Consider the following 12,595-nt stretch of genomic DNA (forward strand, 5'->3'; position numbering starts at 1 on the left):
TCATTCGGTTCGGTTTCGGATCAGGTTAAATCAGTTCGGTTTGAATCGGGCTGACCTAAGTTTCAGTTCGATTTCGATCGGGTTTATTTCGATTAGCTAGCCACTTTAACCGGTTTGTTCTATTTTGAGTTGGGCGGGGTTCGTGTCGGGTAAATATCAGTTCAGTTTGATTTCGGGTCATAATTTTCTTGAGTTAAAGCTAAAAAAATTAGTTTAAATGTACCTTATACTTTTTAATTTGAATACAATCATTCATAATACCATTAATAAATTAAAAATTAATGAAAAAAAACCTAAAATATGTGTTTTTTTTTTTAGAAAATAAGTATTTATAATTCAGATCTATGCGTTCGAATATATTCAGGTTCAGGTATTATTAAATGTGGTTCAGTTTCAGTTCGATTCAGATTGAGTCGGGTTTCGCACATTATTTAAGTTACTAATATCGGGTTTTCGATCGTTTATCAACTCAGATATTTTCGATCGTTTTTTGGGTTCGGATTTATTTTGCAAAGCCTAATTCCAACCGTCATTATTGTTACTTTCACCACTCTAGCATTTAATATTATTAATTTTATGATTGTTACTTTCATCACTATTGCATTTACAAAAGGGGTGGTTAGTGATATTCGGAAAGGTGAATGTAAAGTAAATTGGGGTTGATGAAAGTGAAACTTGGAAATTTGGGTGATTATAAAGTTTACAAGGATAACATAGTAAAGGATAATATAGTAAAAGGTTATTTATTTGTACTCGTATTCAGTAAGTCTCCCTTATGACGGCCATAAACTTGTGAGTTCTAACATCTTACAAGCTTTCTCCCACTTGTTTTCCTACTTGCTCTCCCACTTGCATCATGTGAAATGTCACAAGCTTGTGATAAAAAGTGTCCGTTACAAATGAGAATTTGTAATTTGTATAATAATAATAATAATAATAATAATAATAATAATAATTATTATTATTATTATTATTACTATTATTATTACTATTATTATTGAGCTCAAAATTAATTACAAGAAATTAGTGGGCAATCGAGATACTATTTGACCAATATGTGATTGGAATATGGATTAATGGAGGAATGTTGGTGAGTACACTTTTGTTAAAATCCAATATGAATTAAGAAAATCATTTACATCTAAGCCAATATCTCCTTATTCCCCTTTTAATCGATTAATAAATTATCGAAAAATTATTTGATTAATTCGTGCATGGGCCGAAAATCTAGAAAATGAGAGAGTTGAACACACCAAAGGAAGAGATATGGAATGAGGATTTTCAATAATCATTTGAGTGATTGAGTGATTTAGAGTTAGTGTGTTTGAATAAATTGGGGGAAAGTTGAGGATCAGACTAGTTATTTGGCTTTATTTGGCTAATGAGTGTGTTGGTGTAATTAAATAGGGGTAATTTTAGAATTTCACGTAAAAAGTCACTTAACAAGTCGGGAAATAGGAAAATGGTGTTCGAGGCAAAAATACGGAGGTGATTGTGTTAGGTTCATATACCTAATATTAGACATTTCTAATAGTGAATTAATTAACATTTTAACTTAGTCATAATGGATCTAGTGCATGCATAACAAAATAATGAAATAAGGAAGAAAATCGAGTTTCCTTACATTCTGAATGGTTCGAAACTTTGGGCACAAATAAGGACGCCTTCCTTATTTACTTGTTCTTGAGCTAAAAGATAATGGATGATCCTCCAAATCAAATCTCAAGTGTAGAGATTCTCCTCTTGTTACACCCAAAACAAACCTTTAAAACTACTAATATAATTAACTAGATTATATTAGTAGTATTCCTTAAAATATATACTATATAATTTATTACTACTTCTAGTAATGTTTTTATGTAATATTAGAATGAACAAATTTTTGTCTAAAACAATTTTAGAGAGATGAGAGAATAATGTGAGAATGTTAATATTACATTAGAGAAAAATGAGAACATTTTTCTCGTTATAGAGAAGGGGAGCCGGGTGGGGAGGTGTCCCAAAGCCAATGCATGGCTTTCACTTTCTCCTTTTCTCTTCTCAAAATAATAGGTGTGTAAGGCTAGTATTTTAGGTTAATCATTGTGTTTATTTTACACTTAAAATAAAACATCCACTAACCCTAAAACCCTCCAATTTTCGGTCCACCCATAAAATGGACATCCATTTTATGTTTGTCAATTGTAACATTGTCATACAATATGTCACATGTAGCATGTAACATGTTATTAATCAATTTAATGCATATTTAACAATTAAATATCATTATATAAATTAATTAAATTACAAATAACAAATTTACTAGTAATTCATAATTACTTGTGTATAAAATTGGTCAAGTTAATATAATTCACCACATTTTGTAATTATAATTAACTATTCATCCTTATCTCAATTGTTTCATAAACAATAATCAATTTTAGTAATAAAAACATTTACTAAAAAGAATCTTATTTATTCAAATTACAATAAGATGTATATATTCTCACTCACTATCACAAATTGTTCAATTTTAAGGAATTAATTAATCTGTATCGTTATACAATTAATTAATTAATCTATTAAGGGAATTGTCCTATATGTGTAACTTTAAGAGATCAACTGATCACCACCGTCAAATGACAGTAATGTCAAACTCTAGTTAGCCAATCATTACCGTTTTATGTTGATCAGTTGACTATATAATTGAATCATCCCTTACGTATTATTATATGAGATTTATTAATGTGATCGCACTATTGTTGAGAAACTTACTCTAACAGATTGGGAATATAAAACTTGGGTGTTACTCCCTCCGATCCACATCAAAAGTAACATTTGCTTTTGAGTGGTTTTCGAGGCGATATTTTGAGCGTATTTTTCTTCACATATACGTGACTTTATTTGTTAAAGAAAAATATTTTATGAAAAAGTTTTTCATACAAATCTATATATATATCTAAGTTTCGTCTTTCAAAGTTTCATAATTTAAACTGTATTTGTGGTCAAAGTTTTCGAAGTTTGACCACAAAAAACTTTGACCACAAAAAAGTGAATGTTATATTTGATGTGAATCGTCGTAGAGAGTATTTCTAAAACGCAAATACGTGTGCGGGATTTTTCGTTTACAAAGAAAACACAAAATCTCATTATAGACAGCACATATCCGTTTATAACTAAAGACGGACCAAATATAATACCACATTCGACAAGTAACAAGTAGAGTGGTGGAGCCAAAAATATCACCACTTAAACTATTTGATCCGTTTTTAGCTATAAACGGATAGCAAGACTAGCTGGAAAGAAAAAAAAAAAAAAAGACAAACAAGAGTTTGCCAAATCGCGAGTAGACAACATAGCGGAGTTGAGTCGTTGACTAAAGCATTGTCAGTTTGCCTTGAAAACTCGAACCATCTCTCTCCAACAACTCACTTCCAATTCCCTACTTTTCAATGGACGCGCTCTCGACGGCGATCGCGCCTAAATTAACGCCATCGACGCCGAGAACCACCGCATTCTCCACCATCAGCGGCGGCGGAGTTCGCGTATCCTTTACGCGAATTTGCAGAAATCACCGAATTCGCGCTCAAAGTAAGGCGACTGGCGCAGAGGAGAAGATCGATTTGAATGATCCGGATTGGAAGACAAAGTATCAAGATGATTTTGAGCAGCGCTTTAATTTGCCGCATCTTAATGACATTTTCGAAAATCTTCAGCCTATTCCTTCTACTTTCTGCCTTAAGATGCGGTATTTTCTGTTTTTAATTGTTCCGATTAATGTTGATTGCGTCATTAGCAAGGTTAAGAAATGTAGCGAGGTGAATTGAACTGAATTGAATGAGTTTTCACTGATCATGTAGCCGCGTTAGGGCTTAGGATAGGAGAGGAGAGGAGAGGGGAGAGGTATGCCATATTTAGTTGACGGAGCGTCGGATTGATGTTAGGGGAGCTCAACTAGTAATGCAATACTTGTTACTTGTTGGTCTTGTTTAAAACCGTCTTAAGCTTACAACGTTGTCGTTGGCTCGTTATAGCTAGCATTAAATAAACCATAGTCTTATTAGTCTAGGTCTACAAAGAGGTTGTCTTTGCGATTGAGTGATTAGAAATTGTTTCTAAGTAAGTTTTTTGTACCAGTGACATGTTACTTTATGGTTCCAAGAATTCAAGAGTGTTGCTTGGGTATAATTGTATAAAGGCTAAAAGTAGAAGGCTCTTGAGTCTTGCTTACTCGAAAAATTTGTAATCTTCACCGACTAGTGACTTTGCTAGGAGTTAATGTATTGAATCTTCAAACAACTATAAAGGATTTGTGACTGATCAGGAAGCTTGAGGTGGAGTCGGATTGGATGTTAAGGGGCTATATGTAGATTCAGAATTTTAGGGGAGCTGAACTAGTAATGCAATAGGAGTCACTAGTCAGTCTTGCTTACGATGCTCTTAAGCTCACAACCTAGTTATTGTAGCTATCACTAAATAAACCGTAGCATAGAAAGAGGCCGTCTTAAGCTTCACACGGTTTCAAATGATATTTTGTGTTGTGATAGAGAGATTTAGAAATTGTTTCAAACTAAGTTTTCCCTATGAGTAACATGTTACTCTTATGTGTGGTTCTGAGAGTTATGCTTGGGGATACATAGCTGATAGATGAAGGCTCTCGGGCTCTCAGTTACATTGCAAATTTGTAATCTTGGCCAACTTGTAGAAAATGTGACGACTAGAAATTTATGTATTGAATCCTTGAGACAACAATAATTATTTTGCGTCAGTTTTCCTACTAACTCGTTCTGGTTTTGCTTCTTGTGCCCCTCAGGTCTCCAGTAAGTGAAAATTTTGCGGGTGGTTATCCGTCAGATGAGAAATGGAATGTATATATTAAGAATGATGATAGAGTTCTTTTAAAGGTGCATCTCAACTTTTGTACTTTGGTGTATAGCAACTAATGTTTATATGTAGACTACAAATTCCAGTTTTTTATATTTCTCATCAAGTTATTAAATACTGACCTATCGTCCTATCATATCTTTTTTAGGTCATAAAATATTCATCGCCAACATCGGCTGGTGCAGAGTGCATCGATCCAAACTGTACGTGGGTGGAACAATGGTATATTTATCACATAGCTTCCCTTTGTTATTTATGATACAAAGCCCAACATTGTGCATTTATTCGTTTTCATTATGCATCTTTTAGATGCACCCTTTCTAAGTTTCTATATACAACACAAAGATAGCATTATGTACACCCAACCAGGGTGATCCCGCCAAAGGCTTGTTTAAAGAATAAATAAAAAATCTTCTATAATACATTCACTACAACACTTTTGGTTCAATGGTTGAAGGCTTAGTTTGTAGAAGGGTGGTCTGGGTTGAAATCCTCACACTTACAGTTTTTGGCATTTTGTACTCATTACCACACTTAATTTCATCGGACAGAGTAGGACAATTTTTTTAAAAAAAAAGAAAAAATAAATGCTGCGAAGTAGTTTACAGAGTATGCTTTAATTACTGAATAATGAATCACAGATATAGTTTTGTTTTAGTGAATTATGGGGTAATCAGAAATGACTTCTAATTTTTATTTTTTGTACAAAATTTGTTTATGAATTGGTAGATGATTTTTTCGTTTCCGTTTGATCACCTGAAAATTTGATGTAACTATATCTAAAATGTTGCATAAGTAAGATCCCAAATCCGAAATTGAATGAGAGCCTCCTTTTGGTGCATACATGAGAGTCCAACATCTCAATTTCCTCTCATTTTGGTATCTATACAATGAAGTTTAGCTATTTATATAATCTCGGTGATAATACCGAAGACTGGCTGATGAGCCTCCAATTATATTTCAAAATTCAAAAAAAAAAAAACATATCACTTTCTAGTTTCTCTCATTTCAAAATTTAGCCGTAGGTGTATTCAAGTTCTTGCTCTGCCCTTGCACCCAACCCCTTACCGTGCCATAGGTAAACACTTTTGGCAGTTGAGTGACGTTGGAGCAATGAAGTAGTTATTGTGTGGTTGATACTTGTGTTGATCTAAATGGGTCACGTAGAGGTGTAAATGTGCTGAGCCCGCTAGACCAGCCCTCGGAATCAGTTTGGTCAATGCACAGCTCAAGCTCAGTCATATTAATCTCAAGCCTGAATCTCGAGCTTGAGTTAACCGTTTGGGATCGTTTATAATTTTTTCTAGTAGAATTTTAATTTTATCTTCTTTGTTTTTATAGTTCATCATATGTTCTTTTAAGTATTTATAATTGTATAATATTATATTTTAGCTCTTAATGTGTTATTTATTAATTTTTAGTTCGATTTGAAGAAGTTAAAAGATGTTAAGAATATAAGGACAATATAAGCTCAAGCTTCAATTTTGTAGAGCTTGGTCTAAAATTACCGAAGCAATCTCAAGCCAGGCCAAATTCTAATTATGTTTGAAAAAAAAGCTCGAGCTCTAGAAAAATTACATGATATAAGGTCGAGTTTTTATTTAAACAACTCGAGCTTGGGATCGAATTCGATCTTTATCAAGTTATCCGTTCTCGACCTTAGCCAATCTTGATATCGCTTGCCTACACTCCTATGCGTCAGTGTAGTAGTATGAAATACTTTCATGCTTGCACTTCAATCAATATCTCTTCAGGGGTCATTTGAAAACAGTCTATGTTTTCAACAAAAAAAAGTAGGATTTCCTACACCTAACCCTATCTCGTCATTGACGGTACTATGGGAGCCTTTGAGGCAATGAGGTAATGTTGGTGTAGCCATGAAGTAGCTGTTGCCTGTTGGCGACTGACCAAAACTCGTCTTGATTAATTGCATCGATTTAGCAATGTGAACTACCTTTGTGCTTGCACTTCCATTATTTTCTCATCATGGTTTGCCACTTAAGGACTTTATATATCGGCGCATCGTTCCATTGATATGTGTGATGCTTAACGTGTGCTAGGGTTCATCGTGCTGGGCCACGAGAAAATATATACTTCAGACCGGAAGAGGTTAATGCAGCAATCGTCACTTGTGGAGGGCTCTGCCCTGGTCTTAATGATGTCATCAGACAGGTGAGTTTGACAGTACCACTATATCTGTACAATCTATTTTTTTTCATTCTTCTATGCTGCTTTCCTGTCTTCCACCTGCTTCTTATTTTCTTTTGGAAAGTAGTTGCTGTTTGATTGCTCATATGAGTTATGACTATACTATTAAATGTAGGTGCGTTGCATTCATTGAGTAAAAGTAAAATGCCATTGGTATTTGGTAGCATGTACATTGTGGGTGCAATGGAAGATTATTTCTGAGCTTTAGATGTAGCCAAACTAGTTTTTCTTTTATAAGACCAACATTTTTTTTTTTTTGCTCACATTTGCATCCCCTGTCTTTGCTCAATTGAAAAGTTCTGCCTTTTATTGACGCATACAAATTTCATGAAGTCTTTACAACTAGAAGGCATTAGCCTTTACTGAAATATATTTTCATATGTGAAGATAATGAAGGATTTATAACGTGTATGAGAAATGGTGAAATGAATCATGCCGAGAACTTTTAAAAAATATGCAGACAAAAAAACATGCATTGTGAACCAGCAGAAGAGAGTCCAGAGTCAGACCTGCTGGAAAGGCTAACACCTCTTGATTGCCTACCTTTTTTATCAGTTTTTTTTGCCGAATTATGATTTTGGTTTTTATGAGCTTTTGGTCTTTTGGTTGTTTACTGAAAGTTGCTTACGCTCATATTTCTGATGCTATTGTTAGTGCTCCTCCCATTCTCATCCTCATGCTATTAACATTGTAGATAGTAATCACGCTTGAAATATATGGAGTAAAGAACATTGTGGGCGTTCCTTTTGGATATCGTGGATTCACAGACAAGGGTTTGAAAGAGATGCCAGTAAGCTGTCTTTACTAATACAGTCAGAATTTTTATTCCCTGATTTTCTCTTGTTATTCATCAATCTAAAAACATTGTATGCTCCTCAACATGCTGAGATTTTTCTCTCTTAACGTGCAGCTTACACGAAAAGTGGTCCAAAACATTCATCTATCCGGGGGGAGTTTATTAGGAGTTTCACGTGGCGGACCAACTGTCAAAGAAATTGTGGATAGTATGGAGGTGGTGAAGTTTATCTTTCATGTTTCTTTGATTTCTCTTGTGATTGTCATGACATTTTGGCTAGGAATTTCTTTTATCAGCAATGCATCTGATTTCTGATTTACTGCAGGAAAAAGGAACCAATATGCTTTTTGTTCTGGGTGGAAATGGAACACATGCTGGTGCAGTAGCAATCCATGATGAGGTTTGATTCGTTGTAATGTATACTGAACCACGACTGTCCTACAACAACAACAACAACGACATCAGAGCCTTAATCCCAAAATGACTTGGGGTCGGCTGACATGAATCATCCTTTAGAACTGTCCATGGGTGAACGCACACCTCAAAATTCGAATAGAAAAGGGAAAATGAAAAACAAAAGGAAGAGCGGAAATGTAATGCAAAGTCAAGTTAAACTTACGGGTTTTAAAATCGAATTCTGGATTTCTTTTATAAAAACTTAAAATTTAAATCGAGAGAAAAGATTGTCCTAAAACCCCAAAAAAAAATTATTTTGTATATCCAGCTGGGATTGATGATAATTGTTATTAACAATACTTGGTGTTAATAGAGTGATTATCCTTTCTTCCGTTGCACTATATGTATACATAATTCTTTTCTATCTCTTATCTGAGGATTATTGCTCCAACAACTAATAATTTTGTTTCCTTTATATCCCACGTGGGTCAGTTTAATTGACTTCCATTTTCTTATCTTCTTTTCGCTACAGTGCAGAAAGAGGCGGATGAAGGTGGCTGTTGTTGGTGTGCCGAAGACTATAGATAATGATATTTTGCTTATGGATAAGACATTTGGTTTTGATACGGCTGTTGAGGAAGCACAGAGAGCTGTAAATTCTGCCTATATTGAGGTTGGGAGGATTACATATCTGATAATATCCTTGTTGATGTACCTCTTCCTCTTGTTGCTTTTGTATTTCAAGTTAAGTAGTTAGACAATTAAGAGAAGTGTAAAGTGTTTAGCTTTGGTATTCATGTATTTTGTGCACTTGTCTAATCAACACTTTGTCGCCCTTTTTGAACAGGCTCACAGTGCTTATCGTGGAGTCGGCCTAGTAAAGTTGATGGGTAGAAACAGTGGTTTTATAGCAATGCATGCATCCCTTTCTAGTGGCCAAGTGGACATATGCTTGATACCTGAGGTATTCTAGATGAACTGCAATTGAAGCTCTTTAAATTGAAAAATGATGGTTGACTTTTCTTTTTACAGTTGCAAAAATGTGACTGTTACTGAAGATCGCGTTTCTTAATTTATTTATCTAAGGTACCATTTCACTTATATGGGCCTCATGGTGTTCTGAGGCATCTTCAGTACCTGCTTGAGACAAAAGGATCAGCTGTGATCTGTTTGGCTGAGGGGGCTGGTCAGGTGAGCTTTACAGCGTGTTTCTTTTTGTAGCTTATGTTTGCAGCTAGATAGATTTGTGATGTTCCACTGTTTTGAACTACAGAGTCTTCTTGAGAACACTAATGCCACAGATGCATCTGGTAATACTGTGCTCGGAGATACTGGTGTATTTCTTCAACAAGCGGTTAGTACTGGTGTCTTTCTGGTTTCCTCCTGAAGATGTGAATTTCTCAGTTTCAAGTTTTTGTTTCTGAATTTTGATTTTTAGCTTTTTTTTCTTTTCTTTTGTTTTTAGTTAGTTGAGATTGAAATCTACCATAAGCTTGCATGGAAATCTAAATGTGATTGCATGCAGCTCAGTGAAATCATGGCAGCCAATTTGATTGTTCACTATCGACTAATTGTGACCACTTTTATCGCTGTTGATATTAGATGAGATCCTCAGTAGATTTTTCGCTAGAAATTTTGTCTTCCAGAGCCTTTTCTACTCTAATTTAATATTAGAAAAGCCGATATCAAGAATACACTCTTTTTTTTCGCATGGGATCAGTTATCAGTGTGTTCTACCACAAAACTTGTTCGAAGTTCATGAATTTTACAACCCCCTCTGTACAGTCTCAACCATACAATGCTCTCTAGAGAAAAAGAGGGGGATAATGGGGGGTATTATTTTGCGAAGGCCATTGGATATGATAGTTGGAAGGGAAGGGAAGAAGGGAAAGAGACCAAATCATGGGAGGGGCAAGGGAAATGGAAGATTGGAAGGTGTTTTCCTTTTAAATCTTTTTTATTCGGAAGGTTTTTAATTTTGCTTTTAAAAGGACAAATGGTTCTCTTCTTGATAACCTAACAAAGGAAATTGCCAAGCTCCCCTTTCCTCCATCCAAACTAGGGGCAAATGATTACGCATCATTCTTTTCAATGAGCTTTGTTTAAACTTAGCTCTCAGGTGATATACATAAGCCAACTTGCAGAGTCTAGAGGTTTACTCTTATATACGGAGTAAATTATAAGTCATTAGATACCATGAATGTGATCGTGAAATTGATTTCTTTGGGCGTTGCTCTAGTTTCTTCTTGGATGATTTCAATCCCTAATTCATGCTGCAATTTTGCCTGCCTGTCTCCAGATAAAGAAGTATTTTAAGGAGCTTGGAACATCAGCTGATGTCAAATATATTGATCCTACGTACATGATTCGTGCTGTTCGTGCAAATGCCTCTGATGGAATCCTTTGCTCTATTTTAGGGCAAAATGCGGTAAATCCTTATATTTTTAATTTCTTTCTCAACAATGTTCTTTGCTTGATTTCTATTCCCTCTGTCTCGGTCAATTATTGTCCTTTGGTTTTGGCACAAAGACCAAAGAAAGAGGAAGGGGTCAATTACAAAATGACAAGTGGAACAAATTGAGTGTTAATGATCAAATTGCTCATCAAGTTCGTTCTTAAAATAGAAAGGACAACAATTGACCGAGACACCCCAATATGGAAAAGGACAACAAATGACCGGGACAGAGGGAGTAATTCTTTCGAGTAGAACCAGTTTTAGTTCCTTGCCAGTTGCCACTATCAGATGCTGGAAACCCTCTAATCTCTAATTTTGTCTTGCAAATTATCAAAAAATGAGGGCAAATATGGTTGATAAAAAAAAGGTGTGGTTTTGACAGGTTCACGGAGCTTTTGCAGGATTCAGTGGAATTTCAGTAGGGTTATGTAACACTCACTATGCGTACTTTCCTATTCCGGAAGTCATCAAGTACCCACGGCTTGTAGATCCTAATAGCCGCATGTGGCACCGTTGCTTAACCTCAACTGGCCAACCTGATTTCATTTAACAAGTGAATCTCATGTATTTATACAGGACATAAATGTCACTGTGAGACGATTACCTAGCCAATGACTAATTACAAGCGGCTTCATACACGGAGTGTATGTGCCAATTCCTGGTATTTAGGAGGAATAAGATCGATTGATTGTTTGGACAATTCCTTTTATAAGATTCAAAGTGTATAGCATATATGCAGATGGGTTCAATAAGAATTTTGGGGAGTGCAATTTAGACTAATGCGCCAAGCCTCCCAACGGTCAATTTTTTTGTAAATCCCATTCGTTACATTGAAGATGTTTCTGCCACAATTGTACAAGGCAGGGAACTTGCCTTTTTTTTTTCCGCCTCCTTTGTGAAAGAGTGAGCGAACTTTGTAAGCCTAGCTGAAGTTTGTACTCAGTATAATACATGTTATTATGAGGCTTTCTGTTGGTACCCATAATGAATGATGTATTGCACTTAACATGTCTGTTATCTACTTGAACGAATTCTGACTCAATCAGTTTTAACTACCTCTGTTAACCACTTGTAAGTTGTTACATCCACCATTTCCATTAAGTTTGTAAGAACTTTTTAACCTTATATAAGAATTGCAATAAATAAGATTAATAAACCATTACGATAAAGACCATTATGCTGCCCAAATGTCTGTGGCATAATTCATGAATTCACGATAATTCTCTCTTCATATACAGACACCTTGTAAATATAAAATTCATCAAGTAAAAAAGTTGAGAATGAGTTTTTTTTTTATATTATAAGAGAGAATGTAATTTCTTTTTTGTATTTTGGAAGATGTATATTTCTAAAACGAGAACAATAACTCCTACCATTGACCAAACCATTGTTAACAATGCAGCATATTCACATGTGAGTGTCTCATATTGACAAAATGAGGGGGAAGTTCACTGCTTTATCAACTGTAGGACTATTACTCCTATCATCGATTAATTTTAGGATGACTTATGAAGTGGATTCTGTCTCCTCCTTACAAATGAAAGGCAAAAACCGTTTTCATTGTTTAACAACTTTATAATAATAAGTAAGGTAAGAGTAAAGTGGTAGTCAAGGGAGGAATGCTTTTGGGGGAATGGGAAGTCTTATTGAGTCTCGAGATCTACCATGCAGGTTCACAAGAGTTAATTACCTTTGATTCCGGTAATCATACTTTAACTTATCTACAATTACAAATAATTTACTCTGGTTATTCAGGATAAAATAAGCAATTACTTATGCTTAATTAACTTATCCTTGGATTTGTCATTTTAAGGCGTGGGTCTTTTCACAGAGCTTTCCTTAAACTGCTTGAGTTAAATACTACTGCAGTGAACACA

General features: G+C 34.9%; 1 protein-coding gene across 1 annotated transcript; it reads left to right on the forward strand.

Annotated features, from left to right (window-relative positions):
* Positions 1–3,313: 3,313 nt before the first annotated feature.
* Positions 3,314–11,681, forward strand: LOC141643303 (ATP-dependent 6-phosphofructokinase 5, chloroplastic). Its single transcript, XM_074452399.1, has 13 exons — positions 3,314–3,727; positions 4,793–4,883; positions 5,012–5,085; positions 6,924–7,035; positions 7,766–7,861; positions 7,982–8,083; positions 8,193–8,267; positions 8,796–8,936; positions 9,111–9,227; positions 9,350–9,454; positions 9,537–9,617; positions 10,563–10,691; positions 11,101–11,681. Exons 1-13 carry the CDS (start codon positions 3,432–3,434, stop codon positions 11,266–11,268), a joined length of 1,587 nt encoding a protein of 528 aa, XP_074308500.1. The 5' UTR covers positions 3,314–3,431; the 3' UTR covers positions 11,269–11,681.
* Positions 11,682–12,595: the final 914 nt, after the last annotated feature.

The sequence above is a fragment of the Silene latifolia genome, chromosome 2 (assembly GCF_048544455.1).
Source record: "Silene latifolia isolate original U9 population chromosome 2, ASM4854445v1, whole genome shotgun sequence".
In the NCBI taxonomy this organism is placed as follows: Eukaryota; Viridiplantae; Streptophyta; class Magnoliopsida; order Caryophyllales; family Caryophyllaceae; genus Silene; species Silene latifolia.

Bases quoted from the DNA above. Each gene is read 5' to 3' on its own strand.
- LOC141643303 (XM_074452399.1), top strand. From the start codon at position 3,432: ATGGACGCGCTCTCGACGGCGATCGCGCCTAAATTAACGCCATCGACG. The intron at 3,728-4,792 runs GTATTTTCTGTT...TGTGCCCCTCAG, and splicing joins ACTTTCTGCCTTAAGATGCG to GTCTCCAGTAAGTGAAAATT. The intron at 10,692-11,100 runs GTAAATCCTTAT...TGGTTTTGACAG, and splicing joins CTATTTTAGGGCAAAATGCG to GTTCACGGAGCTTTTGCAGG.